The 25,033-nt window shown below is 36.8% G+C and overlaps 2 protein-coding genes across 2 annotated transcripts in view; one reads left to right on the forward strand and one right to left on the reverse strand.

Moving 5' to 3' along the window:
• LOC134818419 (kynurenine 3-monooxygenase-like) overlaps nt 1–25,033 on the forward strand; it is a 927,626-nt gene that overhangs the window by 99,166 nt on the left and 803,427 nt on the right. The gene's annotated exons all lie outside the window — the stretch shown is intronic.
• On the reverse strand, nt 353–18,708 carry LOC134818743 (amyloid protein-binding protein 2-like). Its single transcript, XM_063828389.1, has 10 exons — nt 18,688–18,708; nt 18,226–18,411; nt 13,365–13,533; nt 12,815–12,939; nt 10,797–10,958; nt 8,385–8,482; nt 1,936–2,068; nt 1,556–1,652; nt 1,326–1,448; nt 353–886 (listed from the first exon to the last, which is right to left on the reverse strand). The coding sequence occupies exons 1-10, from the start codon at nt 18,706–18,708 to the stop codon at nt 768–770; spliced, it is 1,233 nt and encodes a 410-aa protein (XP_063684459.1). The 3' UTR covers nt 353–767.

The following is a 25,033-nucleotide window of genomic DNA, read 5'->3' on the forward strand; positions in this document are numbered from 1 at the left end:
ATTTTGCAGTGCGATACCCACTAATTTTTCTGCCAGTTCAATCAGTTTTTCTTCAAACCCACAAAAAACATGTACCCGATTTTGGACCACCCTGGAATTAATAAAATCAAAAAAAAGACTCAAGATGGTCACATTCAAAATTCATAACTAATAAGATTATGCAAATGATAGGTGGCTAAATTCTAAGAATCACCATTTCATGTCCGGAAATATGAAGGCACTAGATTGTCCACTTTCCTAGAAAATTATCAAAAGTCTTTTTAAACACATACATTGCTTATAATTTATGATAGCATTTAAAATTTAAAACATCAAATACTAAAATAGTAAATTCCAAACAACACGAAATATTAAGATTATGATCTGAATTAAAATATAAATGGTATTCCGTAACAAAATTTACAAAAACGACCTATCTGTACAATATACCAAATATTAATCATGAACATAAATACTAAATAAGTAAATAAGAAAATGACTGTATAGAATTATTCACATTTTATTATCTTTGGTTATCAATCATAATCAAATAGCTTAATGCTTATAATGTATTTGCAGACCTATAGAATAAATAATAGCCATTATATTGATACAGTCGAGGCTGTAATGTGATTACAGTAGAATTTCGAACGCAAGTCAAGTTTCTCCTCTAATAGGGATTTTATTCTTATTTGGTGAAAGCTAACTGAACTCTATAAAGCTTAAGTAGCCTGACATCTGATGGTCTTCCTCTTCACTACCTGTAGCCTGACATCCGATGGTCTTCACTACCTAGAGTTGGTCCTGTGTCTGGTGCTGGTTTTCAGTTCCTGTGACACATACTCCAGCAGGGGTTTCAGGGAATTGAACAGTTTGGCGGAGGTTGAGCTGGTTTGTTGGTGTTGTTCTAAGGGAAAATAGATCACGTGTTCATCATGTTGCCTCTTATTTTGTGTAAGATAGAACAATAATGATTAATGAAGGGCCAATCAATATGTAAATAATTAGATATTCAATGTTATTGCTAAAATGTTGAATATTTACTTTCATTAGGGGTCGTTCACATGTTATGAACCTGCACATGCAACAATGGGCCAAGTTACATGGCCCATTTCTTCATTCTGTGGCTAGAATCTAAGTCATCAGGATGCAAAAACACATCTACGTGTGAAATTTAATTTTAAACAAAATTTAAGGATTATTTTGAAAAATCGGCCCACTTATTGTAACCTGACCCATTATTTCATGTGCAGGTCAATGAGATGAAATCACTGAGGGGGTTCAATATTTAAATAATTGGTCTTAAAAAGCGTAATATGTGGCGGACCCCTTCTCCCAGCACGTACCCTGAATCTGATCCCGCCACTCGGTGTACCACTCTAAATACTGGTTCTGAAGTTCAGGTCTGTTGTCTGTCACCCTCAGTAAACCTCTGTAACACATCTCAATGAAATCATCCACTCCTACACCTGCAAAACAACCCGTTATAAGGAAACAAGGCAAGATAAATGGTAAAAAGAAACTTTTGTTACCTTCACTTACTTGAACTGTTAAACAGTTTATTTCGAAAGTTTACCTCTGATTTCACGAAGAGACCGGAGGCATTTGAGGAAAAGACGTTCAGCGTACGTTTTCTTGTCCAGATCGAACGCGTAAAGAGTAGCTATATGAACCTGAAGAGAGAATTGTCATCCACAAATGAATATACTGATTTAAATTCAAGCACTTTTACTTTTACATTTTTCCACTTATGAAAATTGAAAAAAGACATCGAACGTGCTTTTACCATATTTCAAACCCATTTAACATTCTTCTTAATTCTAGATTAAACTTCACACCGTAAATTTACCAGATCGAGGTTTTTGACAATTTACATAAAATGTAAATTATTCCTTTATTCTTATAATTATAACCCAACAATTAAAGCTGCAAATAGCACTTTAATCACACACTCACAGTGACTCCTAGACTCTCGTGACTCCCCTCTTCCAGGACGTGGTTCATGATAAACTCAGCCCTAAGTAAACAATCCTCTGCTTTGTGAGGTTTACCCAACACTCGATATACTTTACCCACGTGCTCGTAGTACCTGAGTGTGGTGTTAATAATTAGCGTAATTAGTTAATTAATATTTGATTAGTTATCTCCCTAAATTATACGAAATCGTAAATAGATTAAAAACAATGATTATAGAATGAAATAGTCTCTTATAATAACTCTTATAATAACTGATGTGACAAAGTAAACATGTCTTGCCCCTTTTTTGAAGATCTATATTCTATACCTCTATTAGAATATTGTCCAGAACATCAGAGCTTAAGTTTAACAATTTTAGGTTAAATTTGTCAAAATCACTAAAAAGGTGACAAAATTAACTTTTCATGCCCCAACAATTTCAAGTTAGTGTGTAAAAATTAGCATAGGCTGCTTTATTACCTATATAAATCAATCCAAACTACAAAAAATATTTTATGTTTATGTGATGACGATTACCTAACACTTATAATAACTGATGTGACAAAGTAAACATGTCTTGCCCCTATTTTGAAGATCTATAACTCTATTAGAATTCAACATTCTTTCAGAAACGATTGGAAGAATATTGTCCAGAACATAAGAACTCAATTTTTAAAATTTAGATTAATTTGTCAAAGACATTGAAAATGTGACAAAATTAACTTTCCCTGCCCCAACAGTATCAAGATAGTGTGTTAAAATTGGCATAGGATTTATTACAGTAATCATAACGTTACAACCTGACTAATGATATATTCTTGTTGCATTGATGCTGATCGACCATTTTAAATTTAAACTTTGTAATTTCTATTCTTGGCCTAGATTATGAACGGAAATCAAATCAATATACTAAATATTGTTTATTTTCATCGAATTTGATATTATTGTTATTACTTGTCCCACAGCGCTCACAAATATATAATGTGTCATGTAGATATAACTTTTATTCATTGCGTATTTATCATTCTAGCATGTATTTACACCGGATTAAATGTTTTTATCGGAGTGAGTCAATATTACTCAAACTTCGATGTGCTTATTATCCTTCTGTCGTATAATCATAAAGGTGTTTAATGCGATTAACATTTTACTGAGTGCGCAATTTACAAAGTAGCAATCAGGGATTAGGTGCACAAAAATATTCTACGCGCCCTTTTTTGTTGTTCCAAAGGTCAAATAACTACCAACAAAATTTGAAGCTTCAACTCGATTCTCGACCTCGCTCCGGCAATGCCCATATTTTTCAACAATTTTTAACAGGTAGATGTAAAATAGTGCTTTTTAGAAACATTCGCCAGCCTATGTTATGGAAATAATGTTGTCCATTGTTAATGCCAATGGACTTTCGAGAAGAAAGCGGCGCGCGCTACTTCGAAAAAATTTAGACGAGTAACATTGTGTGCTGTATGCCCGCACTTTTACTTTTTAGAGACTGAAAATTAAAAGTAAAAGTCTGAGGACAGACCCAGACAGACTCATCTGGGGATGCTGATTTTTAGTTACCCTTTTTGACCTAAATGTTTTGCGGAAAACATTTAATCTTTTAGCATTGGTCGGTTGGGAAGTACAGGTAAGTTTTCACTCGGTAGATATTTACTGCATTTATTGTGGCCATCTCAATACAGATTAATCATGGGTCCTGGCCCAGGGGTCTATGAAACAGTATAAGTATAACAGCTCTCAATTTCATATTACATATTCACGAACTCAACTGCAGCACTCCAAATAAAACTGGGGCCGTGACCCCTTTAATAACTTAGCAGTTATACTTATAATTACTGCAAGACCAAGCACAGTCGCGGTTCCAATATGAAATGAAATGAACTAAAATGAAATGAAAATAGTACTTCAATCTCGTTTATGCTTTTATACATATCATATCACATTCGACATTCGATGTTGAATTTGCCTACGAATTTATGAACGCGATCGGTCACCAAGTTCGGTTGATTAATTCGGGTTTGAGATTTAATCATTGATGACCATACCTTTGTTCATGGTCTAATGTTAATGACCCATAACCCGTTTAGACCCATTTAGACCCCTCTAGTTCTATGACTTAATTAAAACCAGACGTGAATCGTGATCAATAAAAGACCCCTACATTATGGGCCTATATAAAGACCAGCAGGAACGAAATGATCTCAAACCTTGAGAGTAGGCTACAGTAAGTTACACCATTATAGTTGGTATACACCACCCCCATCGTAGCAATTTGTTTGTTTCAACAACACCAAATAGTGTGCAATTGACTTTGAGGGCTATAACAATAACGTAACATTACTGTAACTAAAACTTATAATTTATTTAATTGAGCTCATGGTGTTGATATATTCATCAGAATTTTCAAATTATTATGCATTGAACAAAATTGATAATATGCATATTATCAATTTATATATATTATGATCATTGGTAAGTGGTCACTGGTCATAGCCCCACTTAGTGACCCTCGTTTTGTGTGTGAAAGCTACGTCAAACTTACGGCTTTTGAGTTTATTATGCTTTTTAATGAAACTAAATTGTGAATCAAGACATTATCTTAGTAATAGTACAGGCTGAATTGATCTAGATTTGTTTTTATCTGTTGTTATCATGCTGACAACTATAAAGGTCTGTTCGGTAGGATCGAAATGACTTAATAAAAACCAACTTTTTGAAAGGGCGTGAATTGGAGACCACGTCAATCATGATGACTAGGACAGTTATAGGACTATCAGTGAGTAAAACTTTTACTTGTCTTTATCATATTGACGCAAATAGTGGACAACTTTTACTGTAAAAGTTGTCCACTATTTGCGTCAATATGATAAAGACAAGCACCAACGGTGGGACCTTAGAATCTGTCATGCATATGTTACAAATTCAAACTACTGTGATATGTATCAAAGTATAATTTTAAGTTGAGACACACAATCTTGTTATAATACCGTAATAACGTAACTAAGCAGCTTCTTATCAAATTACACAATATGCGTGCCCCTACCCATTCTCCAAAATGGACCACTGTAATATATTATATATATATTTTGCAGCATTTGCTATAGCAAATGCTGCAAAAGCCTCCAGAAAAGATAGAGTTTGTTATTATATTGGAGACATATTTCATTGAAAATTACGCTTTCTACTCTTTCTGTTTGCTGTCATTGACAAGTGTCAAGTGTATACCGCCTCAGAATAAAAAGCAGCACGATGATTGATTATTTCTAGTCTACTAATTGAGTAATACTAATTGAAAAGCCTTTGGTTTCCTATATTTTTGTTGGTGTTGATGTTTCCCCCAAATTAGATCAGTATACTGTTTCTCTCTCTCTTTTATAAAGTAAGGCCACTAACTCGTCACAAAATGCTAGAAAATGAAGCATGACTTTCGCGGGGTAATTGTTGCACAACATTTACAAAACATCCCTTCAATTTCATCGATACACGTTATTGCTTTGATTATTCAGCAGTCTCTTTTCTAGAAGATGTCAATCAACACATTTGTTTGACATCTGTTTAGGACAGATATTTGGAAAGTCGTCTTCCACCGAGTTCAAAATAGAAAATACCTCCCTTTTTTAAACTTATAAATGATGGGAATACGTTTGCTTGAGCTATTTTGAGCTATTAAGTAATAAAACAATAGTTCGTAAAAAGCATTAAGATCGGAGAGTTCCAAGCCCAGTGCCACCAATTGAAGATCAATTAGCGGCACTGGGCATGGAGCTCTCCGATCTTAATGCTTTTTACGAACAATTTGATCAAGGTGCAAAACAGCTTTTTGTAGATTGGTCATTAAAACCAACAGCACCGTCCAGGCTAACAGCTTCATGATAATCAGAAAATCTGGAAAAAGGTAGTTCACAATCCCCCACTTTGATATAATGGTTCGTAAAAAGGTAAGATTGGAGCGTTCCACTTAGGGTTCAAGGTGCAAGACAGCTTCAACTGCTTTTCTGGGAAAAAAGTAGTTTTTCACGAGCATCCACTTTGACAAACGTGGTCGGTTAAGTAAGTAGGGTCATTAAAACTCGAATAGTGAGGGCTATTTAAAGTCTTCCAAATAATCTAGCTATAAATACAAAGGGACCGATTGCAGTTACGCGTCATTCTATAAGTTTCCAAACATCATGCTCCTTTTTTAAAATTAAACTTTAAGTTTTCATGATGTTTTATATTACCACCAACCAGAATAGTCCAATAATTCTTCTCTCTTTCTATAAAGCACGTACTTATAGTACTCGAGTTTTCCATAGAGCTGATAATAAAGTACTGAAGAATAATATATTATATATTTATTTATAAATAAAATTCAGCTAGAAGTATTTTGTAAATGATCATATAACATTATGTGTAAGTGAGTCCAAATATCCCCTTGACTGGTTGGTTAGAAATTCTCTGACCGATTCATGGTTGAAAATATCCATTTACATGTATATTTACTTTATCTCCGACAACTTGAAATTGATAGCAATATGTTCTGTTGACGTTGTTCTATTTTTAGGCATCGACATCATGGTCCGTTAACGTACTAAGATTGGAAGGTTCCAGTTCTACTTAGTGATCAAAGGGTAAGACAGCTTCACAATCATAAGATAAATAGTATGATTATTAGACTGCGCTTTGACACAGATAGTCATATAAACATATGGTAGATTACGTACAGTCTAGCAAGGGTCATTAAAAACGCTTTTTTGGAGCCTTAAATAATTACTGATCCGTCATAGGTTTAACTATAATTCAGTCCACCATTGTAGATTACAGTTGTTTTCCAACAGTTGTTTTTTTATGGCCCTCCCTCAGAAGTTATAGTCTTCCGGATAATTTAGCTATTTAAATACAATAAAGCAGATTGTAGTCACGACCATGAATAATAGTCACGCGTCACTCTATGAGTTTTTAGACGTGCTCCTTTTTAATCGATTTTATGATTTGAATTTCTTTTATTACCACCAACCAGGATAGGGTGATTCTTTTCTCTTTCCACGAAGCACGAACTCAAATTTCCCATATAGAGCTGATAATAAAGTACTAAAGATAATAAAATATCATCTATTTATTAGATGTTCACATTGTTACACCGTTGATCAACGAACCATGAAGATAAACCCAGCAGATTTAATTTACATAACACCGCTGTTCCCGGAACCGTTCACACTTTTATAGTATCATCTTGTGAAATTCTTACCGTGCGTTAAAGTTTCTCAAACAACTTATTAGCTGCTCAGTTGTCCAGCATTGTTGCTATAAACGATCTGAATTAAAATTCCTTGCGGGTGATTCCTTAATACTGTCTACAGAAATGGTCTTTGTAGACAATGCTATTGATCCTCAAGACAACCTCAGCTGCAAAGTGTCAACACCTTGCGGACACACGCCAGCCATTGCGACACAAGTCTCAAAAGCCTCTTAGAATAAGGCACTGTGCTCGTTTTTACGAAAGTTTTAATGTGTCGGCTATATTATCGACCCTGCTTAATTCTTGGATCGAGAAATTACAGATATCATATTGATTGTCAATCACTTTAGTTGATACCCTAAATCGTAACATCTCCGTGCTATAAAATGTTATGACTAAAGCAGTCCCTAGTCACTCTTTAGCTATACTTGAGACATACTTATAGTCCTTAGAAAAGTCCATATTTTCAGCGGCTTATTGATAGAATTTACAAGCTGGTAATACAAATTTACTATTGCGTCTACCACCTGCAAATTTACCTAATAATCATAATTAGATTCACATTTAATCAATGATTCATATTTCTTCGATTTGGGATTAATAACCTGACAACTATATAGATTATCAGGATAAATTCAGGTTTTATTTTTACTTAAATCACGACTAACGGGATCACTTGTATCATGACGATTGACGCCTGAATTGGCTCAACTCGAATTAAAATGTTCTTTGGCCACGCATCGTGTGGTCACTTAACGGCAAGTTACTTAGTTACCGCAAATGAGATTTTCTGATTGCCGTAATTAGAGTCGCTAATTGAGCGGTTATAAGGCACTTTTCTTGAAAATGCACCGTTTATAAATGTTTACTAACTGTTTGTGGTGGTTTTAAAAATAGTCTATTATAAAGCATTTAATTAGTGATTATAAGCGACTCAATTAGTGATTATAAGCGACTATCAGAAAATCCCATTTGTGGTAACTTTCCCACTTTAACACTAGTGTTATAGTGTTAATGTTGTCACTTGTTATGTTGTTAATTTCGACGCGTTTACTTTAACAAAGTTTCAATTCCACACTAGAACACCATGGCTTTACAGACTACAGCTGGATACCAGATCGCCCGCGATGTGTACCGATGCGTGATACTAGATGATTAGATTTAACAGACATAATTAATGATAATTACTATTGTTATTCAACCTAAATATACTCAATAAATTCGTTACCTGGCAGTCTGCACCGTCATCTCTCCGACGATTTCTCTTGACATTTTTACGCACGACCAATACAGTTTCTTCGCTTGTCTCAGGTTCGTAACGGCGACCTGACGTGATTTGAGCGTCACTTTCGGTTAAGTCATTATTCTCTTTGGTAATCGTTATCAATGTCATTTATGCGAAATCATTTAAATTACATAACTTATATAACTATTGCTAGTTTGGTGGCGAGACTCGAGAGCTTTGCTAGTATGATATGCCGTTCTAAAGTCAATTAATATAACATTATATTTGAATATTTTAATCTTGCAGCGATTTATGGTTGACTTTATCATGAAACATATTTCCTCGACCCACTGAATGTACGCGTACGGGCATTTATTCAATTCTTTCATTATTTGGTTAATTGACAATGCTTGATATTAAGTCACTATCAGCGCACTTATATGTCTGGCAAACAAAAGTAGTAAGTACTGTGTAAAATCAAATTTTATTTTGTCATTGTCTTGACACGAATTTTCAATTTTCATTCAATCATATCCAATTTCAATTGATATTATATGGCTGCGTGACTCCAAGTTCTGCCAGTACCACTCATTTGGAGGTATATTTGCCAATCGTGATCTCTAAACTACAGAACCATTTCGGCGGAACTGCACGAGCGTGCTGTACGGCTCCTATATATTACCATAGAGTTGCATATGGGTTAAATCACAACTTTAGCCAGCAACAGACCCTAAAGTTTACAGAAAGTAAAACCTGTGTTACTGTCGACTTTACAATTTACGACCAGGTGCACTTTAAATCAGGCGCTGGGCATTGAGCAAGTGCCAACCAATCGTATCTCTATTCTCCATTGCAGTTTGAACCACGAAAGGCACTTAATCTGCGGAGAGTCAGGACCTACAAACCTTAGCTAATCGAGACCTGTTTTGAAATAAATCATATTGCTTATTAATTCTCAGGTCGCACCCAAAGTTTATTAAATTTTGTATAGATGTAATACTGACCGAATATATTTGGTGATCAATATTATGCTCCTCCGTGTTAGAGGTACTAGCAGGAACCCGTATAACCCTAAAATGGTGTCAAGACTCAAGAGACCAAAATAATTATTACCTATTTAATTCGCGTTTTTGACACCACTTGGGGTACCAAATTTTGGGCTCTAAAACTCCTATTTCTTGGCCAATCTTTTATTTTTCAATGCTGATTAGTGATTTGGAGGCCATTAAAGCATTTGACCCAGTCAAAAAAGTTTCAGTTGTATATATTTTTCGGTTTTGCGTTAAAGTTGATGCCGTGGTGTCAGTAAAATGGCATATATATATATATATATATATGGTGATAATGGATGTAAAGGTACTTCAACCGAATTAACAATCCAACCGTGTGTATGACGTGTCCCAGTAGCCAATCATAATATATATATATATATATATCGTCTCGCTTTATGTATAGTAAGATATTAACCTTCACGCTCCTATAATCACGTTTATCACGTTTATGTTGAACTTGAAGCAGATACAATGATATGAGCTCTTATATCAGCCTCAAAAGGGTGTCACGTATTTACTATGACTATATGATATGTACCGTCTGCATCCGCGCCTTTTTCTCTACTGTCAAAATGAAAACACCAATTCTCAAAACCAAGATCACGAAAGAGCTGAAGCGAACACATGCATTGAATTTTGGACACTCCGCGCAAAGTCCGTCCGTAATATTTTGGTTGCTATCAGAGTATGAAAGCTCAAAGTATAGGTATTATCATGTATTAAAAAAATTTACTTCGAATTCGATATGTCCAACAGCCATATGGTTACATTGTAACTGCAGCCAATTACAGGAGCAGCGAAGGTCCAGTTGCAATTAAGCCAGCGACGGTTAAGGAGGTGTATTGCATACGCCCGAGGCTTCAGCCTTCGCTGCAATGGATACGAACCATCAGTGGGAGTTCCATCTTTCAGATTCAAAGTCAAACGTGTTAACCAGTGAGCCACTAAAGCGATTAGCGAAGTTCTTGTCGGGAATAATATGGTGACTATAAAGCTGTGATCATAATTCTAGGCATCACTAAAAGCATTTTTCCAGATAAACGGATATTTAATGTGGTACTGGTACGGTATGAAGATTGATCGGGTTACTGTGCGTAATGCCGAAATTTTCTGTCCTAAATTACGCAGCACTGTAGGTTGACCACCTGCGATTCCCCAAATCTATTCGCACTCACACTATATAGCTAATCTTTATCTACTGAGTCGCCGCAACTTTATCATCATATTATATAGTGACATGATATTTCTAAATGCATGTTCTGAGGATCGTACCTCGTTTAAAGGTTTAACATCATACCAACCCGGTTGGTAAAATAGTGTAAAAAAGTGAAGTGAACCCCCCCCCCCCCACCTATTAACTAACCTGTTCGTTCTCAGTGTTGGCTGCAAGACCCTCTAACAGTAGCGCCTTCAGCCTCCAGCTGGCTGCAATAAAAACATGCTTAGAGTTGAGCAGATTCTCCAGAATTTGAGTTGACTTCTCTATCTGCCACAGCGCTTCCGGGAAATTGTATTGATTGTAACCCTGGTAGAAATATAGTTTTACACGGCAACTGCCTGTATGATCATAATCGTTACAGAGGTATTTGCGGTGATATGCATTGTGCAGTACCAGTGATAATTTTAAAGAATGCAAGAGCATCTCCCAAGAATGCGATCATTTAGTAGAGCTATTTAAATTGGATACTTGAATTGTTTCAGTTGCGTAGCCAGTCTACTGGATTCCACAGTAAAGCGTACAAATGGTCTGGGAACAGGATTTGCACCGGAATTTCAGTTTTACTCAAAATCGAATACATACAAAGTAGACAAGTTCATTGCAATCAATTTGACACAGTCCTGATAACAGCTATTGCCAATATACTATATTGCTATATTATATAGCTACAGAGTTATTTACGATCCTAGACTATTTGTGTTGACTGTTGACAACACAATCAATACATGTTACCGTTCTAGAACTTCTTTTCGTCTCATTTTAGAGCGCTAATTTCTTAATTTCGAGAAGCGAGTTAAGCACGTACCAGACATGGAGGTTACGGCTGATTTTTTTGTAAATTCAATGTAACATTTTATATGAAAAATGCATAGATTCTTCAATTTTTAATTTGTTTTTCACTTTCAGTCTTGCTTATTTTCTTGGCGGTTCATTTATTGCCCCGCCCCCCCCCCCCCCCCCCCCTACTCGATATTTTACATTTATATATAAAATCGGCATACGTCATAATGATAAAGAATATAGGACTCCACGAGAAAACATTTTATAGGTCAATCATAAGCTTATATTTGTACATATGACTTAGACAGGAAGTTTATTGAGGAATTTGATGTTTTCATCCGTGTCTATAACTAAATAAAAACCTAACATTTTAAAAATGAATATCGAATATTTCGAGGATTTTTAAAAATCTTCGACCTTGACGTGTCAAAATTTAAAAAAATGTTTCAATATTTCTGGACTGTCAGAAATGAGAAACTCAAAGGAATGGGATGAATTTGAGTTGTAACATTCCTGATCCCCAATCACGTACAATCTTGTCTGACTTGGCGAATTGATAAATATAGGTGTTTCAATCCCATCTAATCGTGAAAGAGCGCCAAATATGCTTCACGTCCTACGCACCATGGTTATAACTAGAGATTAATCGAATCTAGAATAAGCACACATTAGACATGATTGATATAAATATCCGTGTACTTGATTATTGGTCAACTCACAAATCGAAGCTTACAGCTGTAACAGCCAGTATAAGCCAAATCAGTAATCATAACTGGTCGCGAATATTCTGATCAGCTTTATTAATACGGATCGTTCAAGAGTGCAATTAATCTTGTTTCGATCGGAAGGTATCTTGTTTATAAATATCAGTATAACGTAAATGTCGATGGAAGTCTTGGAACTTCTCGTTCATCATATTATGTTCCCCGAAGCCAATTTCAGGTATTGGCCCCAAATTCTCTATGTTGCAGGTTATATTTATTGAAAGTAGAACTAATTGTCATTTTAAAGTCAGCTATTTTGTTGCTCTGCTGCAACATTTAGGATTTCAATTGTAGACACTCAAGACAGCGATATAGGTATACAGTGTATATAATATAGAGATAAAGGTCGCGGCTGTAAGATTGGCAATGAAGCTTACCATACCATGTTGGTGGGGTACAAAGCTAAAAGTTAGTTCATTAATTTATTTATGAGTTCTGTCTTGGAATCTCTGTATGTCCTGCCACGTGGTGACAGTAAAATGCAGCCAATGGTCGAATCAACCTTTATAGCTACTAGGCGTAACAGTAAAGTGAATAGCTCTGCATATCTAAGTATCTAGCAAAGGCTCTGCCGACAAGACAGATTTAAGATTATTATAAACACTCTGAAATGCTCACCTGAATAAATAGAGCAAGACCAAGTGCCTGTCGAGCACAAGCTGTCTTCAGATTCACGTCTCCTAGAGTATTGAGGAATATGTCAAGACATTGTCTGTATACTTGGACACTTTCGTCAATGTCACCTGAGATAAGATTAGAGATAAGATTGGAGATAAGATTTAGGTGTTCTATGTTTGTGTATCTATTGCCTAAACTTGAATTATCAATACTAGTCATGCAAAAGGTATGTAAGTGTAACAAGTTCAAGGTCCCAACTCTCAAACATACTAAAGTTTTGGAATGGCCGTCGCTGTTAGTTAACAATGTTAATTGGACACGTTGACTCAAGTTTTGGCACTGCAATAAAATCCCGATTTACCGCGGCCATTTCCTTCCCCAAATATGGCTTAACATGCACAATGTATACTGATAAAACCCCGGTTTACCGCAAACCCCGATTTACCGCGGCTGTTTCCTTTCCCCCAAACTCCGCGGTAAATCGGGGTTTTACTGTACTTTACAGAAACTTTATTCAATTTTTCAAAAATAACTAGACAGTATTATAAACTCATGTTTAGCAAGTAAAATCCATAAATCAGCAAGGTCTGAGCGTGGCAGGGATGGCTGGCCCCGTGCGTCTCCTCGCTTAGTTTCAGAGAGTAAACCACCAGAGCTTTGGCTTCAGTGAAGAGCTTACTGGCTACACATATCTTACAACACTGTCTGAACACCTCGATCTAAGAGGAAGGAGAAATTGAGTTTTATATTTGTTATATTTAAATTAATATCATATAATTAATATAATAAGGTTATAACCCATTTGGTAATTATATAAAATAATGCGTTTTTTTTTAATTTAAAACAGGCAAAGTTATGCGCTTCCTTTATTGTTTGCTTTAATTTTGAAAATTGATAATTTATTTAATTTTAAGGTCGTATTATTAAATATAGATCACTCAAAAAACAGCATACTGCATAATTTGAATAAATTAACAGCCGAAATTGTGGATATCTTATCGGTTCGGTAATCAAAAATTCCCGCTTCGGTTGTTTCATAGCTGGAATATTTTCAGCTGCTCTAAGAAATTAATCACTTTTTAATAACCAACCCAAGCTTTTTTTACTCTTACTGTCATCTCCCGTCATTAATTTCACATTAGCAATAGTATGCACAAATTCCAGACTCGTTATGAAAATTCAAACTTAATGAAATGAATATCATATGACATAATTAAAGTAAAAATAGCCAGCATACAATTCATTACAACTTGATGGGTTTGTTTTCTTTTAAAGGGCTCAACTATAATAACTTGGAGCATAAAGTAATGGGAGACTAGAGGATTGCCCTTGTCACAAAAATTTAAGTTTAGTGTTATTGTTAAATTTTTGGCCTCGTTAAATTTCGTCGATTCTCACAAATTGGATAAAGGAAATATCATTTTAGGATGATGAGTTATGATTAGCAATTAATTATTTCGAATATAAGTATAACCGGCCTCCGTGGTTTAATAATTCGAAAATTTCAGCAGTTATAGGATTTGATTTCTGCTACATAAGTTGATGCTTCTTATCTTCATTTGCGTTCATCTGAACATATTGTCTTGTCGAATCGAATCTTTTATTGAACTATTGGAATTGTTTGTTGAAATAGTCTTCGAATCTCTATTGAAATTCAAATTTGAATTCTTGGCTTTATCGCTGATCAGTCGTTAAAACTTTAAAATCAATATATTAGTATTACTCTAGCAGACAGATTTGAGACTGCAGATAGCTTTTAGTAGGATTTCGGCTGGTGCAGCCCCCAAATATGCAGGTTGTAGAATTCAACAAACAATGAAACACCTGAAGAAGAAACAATACCTAGTATGCATGTCGTGAACAGTTTACGATGATAAGTATAACGACGAAGATCAAAGTAAAAGCTTTCTTTGATGTCGAAAATTCGTGCCTCTAGTATTAATTCCTAAATGGAACGGTACCAGTATATAACCGTTCCTCCAATAAGAATTGGGTCGAAGGCTCAAAGATTATCACTGGACAGTATTCAATCTATGCAGGTTGGGAATAAAGTATCACGTGATTGCCTACTGTCTAGGCTTCTATGATAATGCTCGTGGGAAATCATCCCTATTTAAACATAAGATCTCATATTACAGCACATATATTATTGTATTATAGCAAATATATATATATATATAATATATGTATTATGTTTGATGAGTCCCATGCAGCAGCAATCAAAATATATACTATAAATTGGAACTGGCACTACCACCAAATCAGCTCCAGCTACAGACATGAACACCAAGGCTCCCCGTCACCACACTCCACTAACTGCTGCCTCATCAGGTTGCTACTCATTACTTCTCATTAATTCTCCTCCTCCATGACAGAATATTTCATCGCCCCCCTTTTTAACACCCCATTCCCCCTTGCTCCAACACCACCAGAATTTCCAGTACCCAAGGTTAGTGGGTTTAGTCATATGACTGTAAGGTTTCGCGAGTTATGGGCACGATGCATCACTGGGTGACACAGGACGCGTACCTGTTGGAGCCGCGTGGTTGGGGGAGATATGCGGTTTTTACTACTTCTTTGCGGGGAGCCAGACTAATTGGCAGCGAGTGAGGCTTTCATTGGCACGTTCGGAGAGGGAAGGAGATGAAAATTGAAATGATTGTTGATGAGTTTCTTGAAAGTTCCAACTTGACACCTTGGGTATTTTTTTTGGAATATGTCTGTTGGTCTGAGGATCTCACTGTAACACAGATCGGCTCTTTTGTTAGTGCAGTTATATTCTCCGCAATCAAACCTAGTAGCTATACATATATAGTAGTACTCATAGTATATGTATAGAGCTTGTTAATTAAGGAAATATATTAACATACGTCTAGCTGGATTTAAACACATCTGTTAACTTCGCTCCTCGAGTCATTAGCGCTCAAGCGCTGTGTACTTAATAAATCCTAGGCTGCCAGACTGCCATTGTTGCAATCTACACAAGCTTTGAAGCTGTGAGGCTCCCAAATTCTGCGAACTTTTTATCATTATGCCCACCTGGCAACATGGTAACATTTTATTGTTATAATCATCTCTCCTTTAATGTTTGCATTGAGTGTTCTTTCAGTTTAGAAAGGAAGGTTGATTGCCTTTTTTATGTGATCAATCGACGTTGTGTGAAATTTAGGGCAGACTTTTGTGTTGCCGGCGACATTTTGGTATGTTTTAACATTTTTTGTTTTGTTGACTTTTTTAGGAATTTCTTTTAAGGAATTTGGATTTGAGATTTCATTAAAAAATGCCATTCAATTATTTCTATCTATTGTCCCATGTTACGGCAAATAAATCAAATAGTAACTCATTCGAAATTCTTCAATGGTGTTTTCCATCTGATCATGTGTGTTAAGGAATAAGGTTATTGACAAATGTGGCAGATGTCCTTCGACGACTAAATTTTTTTCAATACTGTCGCGATATACATTAAACTTCTGAATGCTCGAATTCCGCCGACAGAAACGACCGCCAGTATATTAATCATCATCATTAAAATAAAATGAATCTGTCGGTATCATATTGGCCTGTGTCGGGTCCATCGGTCCACTACAAATAGTATGAATTACTAAACTTATTATGATATTACGTTATTGTCTTATCGCGGAGTCATTCATGCGCAAACACCACCCACAATATCATTAACCAAGTTGAATGATTGAGCGATTCGCTTACAAGACCCATAAACTTGAACGACTTTATGGTTAACTTAAATATAAAGATGTTTGTTACAATTTGATCAGCTTGAATAGGTTAAACTATCAGAGTATCAGGGCCGTCGTGAGTGACTTTGAAGGAGCTGCCAAGCTACCATGAATCACAGTACAGAGAGGTTAACTCGAAGAATTGCTGTTATTTGGGTGACATATTTTTAGCGGGTTCTTTATCATACTTAATTTTAGAGCAAAATAAGTCTATTTTAAAAAACAAATGCGCTGATATACTTGAGTAGGTCTCATGATAATTTCTCTATTTATAATAGCGTACGTGTTTCTCGGAAAGTTTACATCTTATCAGATGATATTAGTATCAGAGTTTCGACTGTGTCCGTGAATGATCGCAGAGTTGATGGTGATCACTGGTTAGGGCAGTATATTATTTCATTAGTACCAGTGGCGTAACGTTGCCTGTTGGCGCCCCCCTGCCGAAAAGGCGCCCCCCTGTTGGCGCCCCTCCCCTTTTGGTGCCCCTCCCTAAAATTGAACAAATTAGGTGATTTAAGAGGATACGCCGGTAAAATCTCTAAAAAAGTGTGTATCTAGAGCAAAACGCGCAGTTTTGCTAGTACTTTAGTTAAGTTTTCGAAATTGTCCCACATTCAAACGACGATTTGGCGCCCCCTCTAAGACGGCGCCCCCCTGCACAGCGGGGTCAGCAGGGCCCTTCGTTACGCCACTGATTAGTACACTACTTGATACTTGAGCAAGCGGTCTATTTTAGGTCTTCTATGCCGACTTTGCTGCATTATAATTTGATGAGTTTGAATGAAAGGGTCCTCGATAGTTTGTGGATGGACCGTCCGACTGAAATCTAAATTTTAAAATGCCACTCTATTAAGTGGAATAACCTGAGGTAGGTTGGAGGTATGGCCTAATTAGTAACTTGTCAGACTTATAATAACTGTTATTGACAGTTGTTTCATTGCTGATTATCGAACAAGTCTAATTTAGAGTCTAAGTTGGGATAATCGCTTGAGTTTGTTTCCGAATATTCATGATGATTGTTCGCAGCCGTTGACTTATGTTAGCATTCAATTTCAACTGTTCAAAAATATATTGCTTTGGGCTTTATACATAAGATTCATCTATAATATGGTCACTAGTAACACAAAAAAGTAGTTTCCATCAAAAATTCTCTGTATATAGATGGACCCATAATTATTTTTAAAAATTTCCATATATTAGTACATCTCGGTCTGATCAGCTATGCTGATAGATATTATAAAAACTAATCGGTGACCACTTGTGATACTATGCCACATCTTTGACCTTTTCAGTTAAGCAGATGTTTGGAATTAGAACTAGTAACTACTGACAGGTCATTTGAATTCGTTATATGAGTTTAAGCATCGTTTGTAAATTCTTGACAACAATTTAAAATCGTTGTCAAAATAAAATTACGTCGTTTCAACTTTTAGTACTTTAACTATGCTCGTGATCAATAAACTGAATATTTAAGCAATGTCAAATTTCTTACAAATGTAAGTAAACCTTTTCGATCAATTGTATTAATCAAATACTGCGTTTAAAACGTCCAAATATTATCACTATAATTATACAGAGCGTGAAAACCTGGGGGACACTCAAATGAGTCTACCTAATTCATTTGAGTTGCAATAAAGCAATAATCGAGTAACGAAGTGGAACAATTCAACTCACCGTAAGAGAGGCTGGTAGGTCCGGTTTTATATGTTTGATCGCTCTTTGAACCCACGTTATCGCTGATTTGTGCTTGCAGAGCGCCATCATTCTAGACGCTTCCTCGCCGTAGAGTAGTGCCAACAGGTGTCGACCGTAAAGGGAGGATTTCAACCGGGCTCTGGTTCTTATGAAGATCTGGTAACCCTGGAAACAGTTTGAATCAGTAAATGTGAATCAATGAAACTAATAAATCAATGAAACTAAAACAGAAACCACAAACTTTTTCTTATTTGTGGTTTCTTAAAAGCTTTCATAAAGCTTTAATGCGTTTATAATAAAAAGGGAGCATTCTGAGTTTAATTTGTAATTTGCTCAGAATTCAAAACTTCGATAATTTTACTTCAGTTGATAAAACAAATAACAATTGCCAACAATTTAGTAAGATTAGTATCGCATTTCTTTGCATTTAACTCGACTAACTGTTAGACCATCTTGCAGCATCTTCCTTTAAGATTTATCAATTCGAAGTAGTCTTTGAATTAGTCATAGATTTAAATTTTCACGTGACTTTGGCCAGTTTGTGTCCAAAACTTTGTTAATTTTCATTACCTCATTATATTTATAGACGCTCATGAATTTTTAAGGCCACTCCATGGAAGGACTTGAACTTAGAAGTTTATCAGCTATCACGACGTGTAAATACTCACTATTTGGGTTATGATTATGAACGAAAAGTAATAAATTCAGGGGCAGCAATAAATCGCCTCCCCAGTCCCCATACATGTCAAATCTTCTGTTATTAATTTGGGGTGCATTTTGTCGAGATTCAACTCAACTAAATTCACAGCAGAGAAATTAATCTTAAAAGAGTACATATTTTGACATATGCAGTCCGTGAGTTGCCTTTCCTCGCAAAGTCTGTGGTTCTCATGGATTGAAGTGTCACACTCGCGGACAGCAGCTCAATTCAGGATCACAACGCATGTGGGTCACAGTATAAAGCATTATGTTGTTTCTGGTTATAAGGAAATTCTCGTGAAGATGTTGCAAAGTAAGGATGAACCGTGGACGCCTTCCAAATTTCACCGCAAAGTCTTTTGTCATTAAACTAACTACGAAGGTATCTCATTAATAAAGTAAAGTAATTGCTCATGTTTTCCTTGCTAATTTAATCAGCAACTAAAAACCTATTTAAAAGCCTCCTCAAATTAAATGCCGTCTTCAAGTGTAGCCAAAATCAGGAAAAAACATTTCCTGGTATACATTTTACAATGTATTTATAGTTATAGATTATTTATTGACTTACCGACTAATTCACTAATTATTTACTGACTTCTAATTCGGTTCCTTAGCCCGAGCAATAAGAATATTTAACACATGAAAAAGTTCAGATAATCACATCACATCTACGCTTATTCGGGAATGTGTAAAACAACTATAAATAAGCCATTACTTAAGCACTTATCATGATAAGTACTGCAAATTATTAGTCTATGATGAGACGAGTTAGTCGCTCGAGATTGCTATTAGTCACTACTTTTACTGATTAGTCTTCTTTTTGGCTTGTGTTATCGTAATGTTTACTAATACTACGACATGGTGCCTCCAAAAAGAATGTTTAAGATTTTGTTTAGGTTAATTCGGCTCGTGCTATTGGTTGATTTATATCTAAATAGTTAATAGCTCAGTTGTTTTCTATCAGAAGTCTCATTTATCGACCCAAAACAGACGTTTTCCACGTGTAAACATCGTCAATTGGTCGATAATTATTCAGTAATTCTCTCGTTCCATCGATGGAATATTCCGCGCCTCAAATCGACGTGAAAACGTTTCCGAGCGGAATCGGTTCCGCCGTGAAATCTGTTCCGCAAAGTAATATGTTTACGTCGAGGAATACTTTGTGGAATTCTCGATGATTGAACTCATGGATCTAAAGTATTGCAAATTTGCAATGTAAACAGATTGAAAGTCTGCAGACTCGATGCAATTTTATTATTTTTGCACTGCAGAATCAAAATTTTGTCTCAAATATTAGTTAAATTGATTCGATTTTCAGTATATTTGCTGATGGGGAATTGCAGTGGGGTCATTATGTTTTATGTTTGACATTTTGCACGTGCAGATATTCAGGCGTCAGCCCTGGCAGGCCTTCGAGTTAAATCTCAAGTTGTTCCTTTTATATCTTGCTTCTTTGCGATGTCTAGAGTTCCTACCACGACCAATTAATCACCCAATTAATAATTCCGCAACGATTGCGGAATGTCCACTCTGTTTTGGGTCTCCATTCAAGCGTGATACTGATCACTCAGCAGTGCTCGATATTACGGTTTGGTTTATTATTAGTGCTTTTCAATTTTCATGCAACAAGTAAAACAAATCCTTTATGTCATGTTTCCAGGGTTTGGACTGGAATTTCCCGCTTAAAGAACCTCCATCACGTTACATTACATAATTTTCTCAATAAATGTAATAGATTTGTAGTGTTGTAATTAGTTTAAACTAATTATGTTTGACAGGTGCAGCTTGAGCTTCACTTACTTACCGCTGGTTTATGAGCACTGCTGAACATTTAGTGGAATTTAAGTTAACCAATATAGCTCCAAAGATAGTAATGATTTGCTTTAACCATGCATAGTGTGATTGATTTAAACGTTTATCTTCTATCAAGCATGATTTCAGATTTGTGGTCAGTTTAACTCAAACTGTCGAGTCAAAACTCCCACTGCAGGCAGATATAGTCGGGTGATTTAATTTTCTTATCAATGTCAAGTGATACGATCGAATTCTCTTATTTGATTACTCTATAACAGCTCGTTCAATCCGATTGAATACTAGTATAGTAGTATAAGGGATCAAATTTTTGTAAACTGTGGAAGATATTTAACTTAATGTCTCGACACCCTTTGAAATCAAATGACACGTTCGTCGTTAAGCGCTCTTAAATCCTTCAATCTTTATCGCAAAGTCAAATACCATGAACCGTAGAATATATCTCTTAAATCAGCCCACCCTTCTAAATTAAAATACCAACCATTATAGTACCCAACGTCTCTACAACTTCTCTCTCGAGTTCCACCTGGTTGTGTAATTCATGGCACGAGATACCAACTGTGGTCGAGTTACCGTACCTATAACTGAAGATAACTACTCTAACTTTAACATGACTGAACTATTTAAGTATTTACTTGATTAGAGGATTAGAGGATTCCTGTATTGTCGTAATTTTACAGTCCGTGTGGTCATTCGTGTCAAGACAAATTTTCATTGGCTTTGTATTTTTTTTGCTTTTGGTAGTATCTCCATATAAGGTTTTCAGGGGAGGATCATCAACTTGGTAAAATTTCAAAATTATGTTTCGATCATAAATTTATTTTGAAAATCCCAACTTTAAATCTTGGTCATAAATCTTATCTTAAGTATAATTAATTGTGATCATAATATATGTTTTCCCGATCCATGACTCATGGTTTTTTTGGTATATGATAGCTCGTGTCCGTCGCCCGTCGTCGCGTCGTACGTGCCCGCTCGCACAGTTGTCGCTTTCGTTACTAACTACGCAAAGTTATTTTGCACGATATTCTGAATTAAATTATTGTTGGTGCGCTGAACTGATCATGGATTAGATCAAGTAAATTGTTAATTTCACCATAAACGTATACATGAACATCCCACTAGGCACTAATTGTTAGCATATTATTTCAAGTTAATATTACTATTATGCACAGATCCGTGTCAGGTTGCATATTGCATAAACAATAAACATATGGTACCATTAAAATACACACGATTTTCAAATGCAATATGGAATTAACTGGGAGGCGCTCGGCCTGTCACTCTGCCAGTGACAGCCCAACTAATGCCACAGTGGGTACGCCTCAGACAACAGCCCAGTTATGGTCAGAGGTTGCTAAAAAAGACGACAACAAAAGATTCACCGTAGCAAACAAGCATAACACCAAGAATCACCGTGAACAGGACAGACTTGGTAACAATGGCCATCGCAACCACGTACTGCTGCGGGAGAACAACAGCAATACAAGCTCCTCCATCAATGACAGGAAAAGCTACAGGCGACACACGGTACTCCTGATCCACGATGAGAACTTTGATGAGTTCGATCCAAGACGCTTTAACAGTCAGTTCAATGTTCACTGCTTTAAAGCAACTAGCTACTCTGACTTGGGAAAGAACTCAAAACAACTTAACAAAACCTTAAAGCGACTCAAACCAGAGTGCATATATATCCACACGGGGATTAATGACTTTCTCTACAAGAAAACGGGTCTTGTAGGCCACGTGAAGGAACTTTACTTACATCTGCTTAACACCACAGCAGCACAGATATGCTTCTCAGCGCTGATACCCTCCTCTAATGACTCTTATATCAATGACAGGTTACGTATCATCAACGAGGAGATCAGAAACCATATAACTTGGCTCCACAACCACAAGCCGGAAGTCAAAGATAGGATCTTCACCTTCACAAATGAGAAGATTGGCGACCAAAGCACTTATTCGCCCAGCACAGGCTTCAAACTCAGTCAGAGAGGCCAAAACATGCTCTGGCTTCGCCTCAGGGAAGGTCTGAGGAAGACATTACGCCTCCCCCGATTAAGTTACCACGAGGGCAACAAAGCAAGACGCAGCACTAACAGGTATAGCGATGACTAAATCTACATCAAAGAGGTCCCGGCACTCCCTTAGGTTCCTGTGTTGGAACATCAACCACTCTCGGGACAAAACTGAAGGACCTAAAGTCGACATACCCGAAATCCAAGATCTCTTCAAAAGCCACGATATCTTTGCACTGCAAGAAACTAAAGGGGAGATTAACTTTAGTAACTACTGCTGCTTTAACTCAAACCGAAAGGGGTCAAATTCTGGTGGTGTCTGTATTGGAGTCCATAAAAGCCTACAAGCCGGTGTAACTCATGTCCAGATGAACGCCTCGGAGGACATCGTTGTAGTTAAGCTGAAAGCCAACTATTTTGATCTTGAGAGGAACACCTATTTAGTTAATGTATACGACTCTCCAACCAATGGTTCTTTCAAGAAGCGGAGAAGAGATATAGAAACTGAAGTCAGCAACTCAACTCTAGAACACCTCCAAGAATTCCTGGCAGATATACCGCTCAGCGAGGATGTCATTCTTCTCGGTGACTTTAACGCTAGAACTGGCACAATGGATGACATGATGTCTGACAATAGACACCTGAAAGACTACGAACTTAACGCCCATTACTGCAAACAGCTGACGAAACGCAACAACTCGGACCTTAAGCTGAACACAAACGGGCGACCCTTCATCGAACTCCTGCAAACAACTGGTCTAGTCATTCTCAATGGTAGGACCCTGGGTGACATTTTTGGTGCACCCACTTGTATTCAACGCCACGGTGTTAGCACTGTTGACTATATCTGCGTATCCACGAGTCTCCACGATAAAATTCGCCAACTCAAAATCGAGAGCATATCCCAGTACTCCGATCACAGGCCACTCTCTATGACTATCTCTACCAATCACCTAAAGAGGATCTCTACCAGTAATGACACTAAAGACATCCAGGATGCACCCAAATCCTTCAAATGGAACAGATCAGAGAATCTCTCTGCCGACTCAGCAACCCAGTTTCGCTCGGCACAGAATGATCAGACATTTAAGGACAAAATAGAACACCTCCTTAACCAACCAGCGAACACAGCAGACGAAGCAACACGGCTCAATAGAGATTTGGTCGCAACATACCACAACCTTGCGAATTCAGTTACTACAACCAAACGTGGAACACGTACTAACAAGAAAAAATGGTTTGATCTTAACTGCAGGCGTGCGAAAAGTGCGGCTAGTAGAGCTGACAGGAATGCAAATCGCAACCCACACAGCAATTTCCTTCGCAATCAGCACTTTCTCAAAAAAAAGGAGTACCGGGCTATTAAGAGCACGAAAAAGGGGAAATATCTCTTCGAGATGAATCAAAAGATAAACGAAAGTGGTAATGTTAACTGGGCGGCGCTCAAGCAACTGTCCGAACAACACAAAGATGAAGAGCCATTTGACATTTATGATCTTCTCCTCTTTCATAAATTTTTTAACGACCTTTACAACCGTAAGTGTAGTAAGAATCACCACGCAGATGATGACGTCGTCTCTACTCCCACAACCGACGAGCTGCAGAACACTAAAAACCTAGTCGACAGTTTGAATCGAGACTTCACCTTACAGGAGACAAAAGATGCGATCAAGAAACTGAAGAACAACAAGAGTGTGTCCGATGACCTGATATCAAACGAGATGCTGAAAAACTCCAACGAGCAACTCCAACTTGTTCTAGTTAAGCTTTTTAATGCCTGTCTTCAGTGCGGAACCTACCCTTGGAACAACTCTATCACCACTCCACTCCATAAAAAGGGTGACCGTCAGAACCCCGATAACTATCGGGCCATTACCATTGGCAGCTGTCTTGGCAAGCTATTTTCGAACTTGCTCCTTAAACGGCTGATAGAATTTAGGGAAATAGCTTGTCCCGACCGACCGTATCAACTGGGATTCAGGAGTGGAGCACAATGTAATGACCACTTGCTCACCCTGAACACTATCATAGAGAAATATGTCAAAAAAGAGAAGAAGCGACTATTTGCCTGCTTCGTCGATTATCGGAAGGCGTTTGACAGTGTATGCAGGGATGCACTTCTGTTCAAACTGGGCAACATGGGTCTCTCAGGCAATTTCTTCACTTGCATCAGCCACATGTATAACAACTCGTCAACCCGAGTTAAGCTGATCCAAAAGCTCTCCGCTGCTATCGACGTTACCATCGGCACAGAA

This window comes from Bolinopsis microptera, chromosome 7, assembly GCF_026151205.1.
Source record: "Bolinopsis microptera isolate Bmic1 chromosome 7, MBARI_Bmic_1.0, whole genome shotgun sequence".
Taxonomy (NCBI): Eukaryota; Metazoa; Ctenophora; class Tentaculata; order Lobata; family Bolinopsidae; genus Bolinopsis; species Bolinopsis microptera.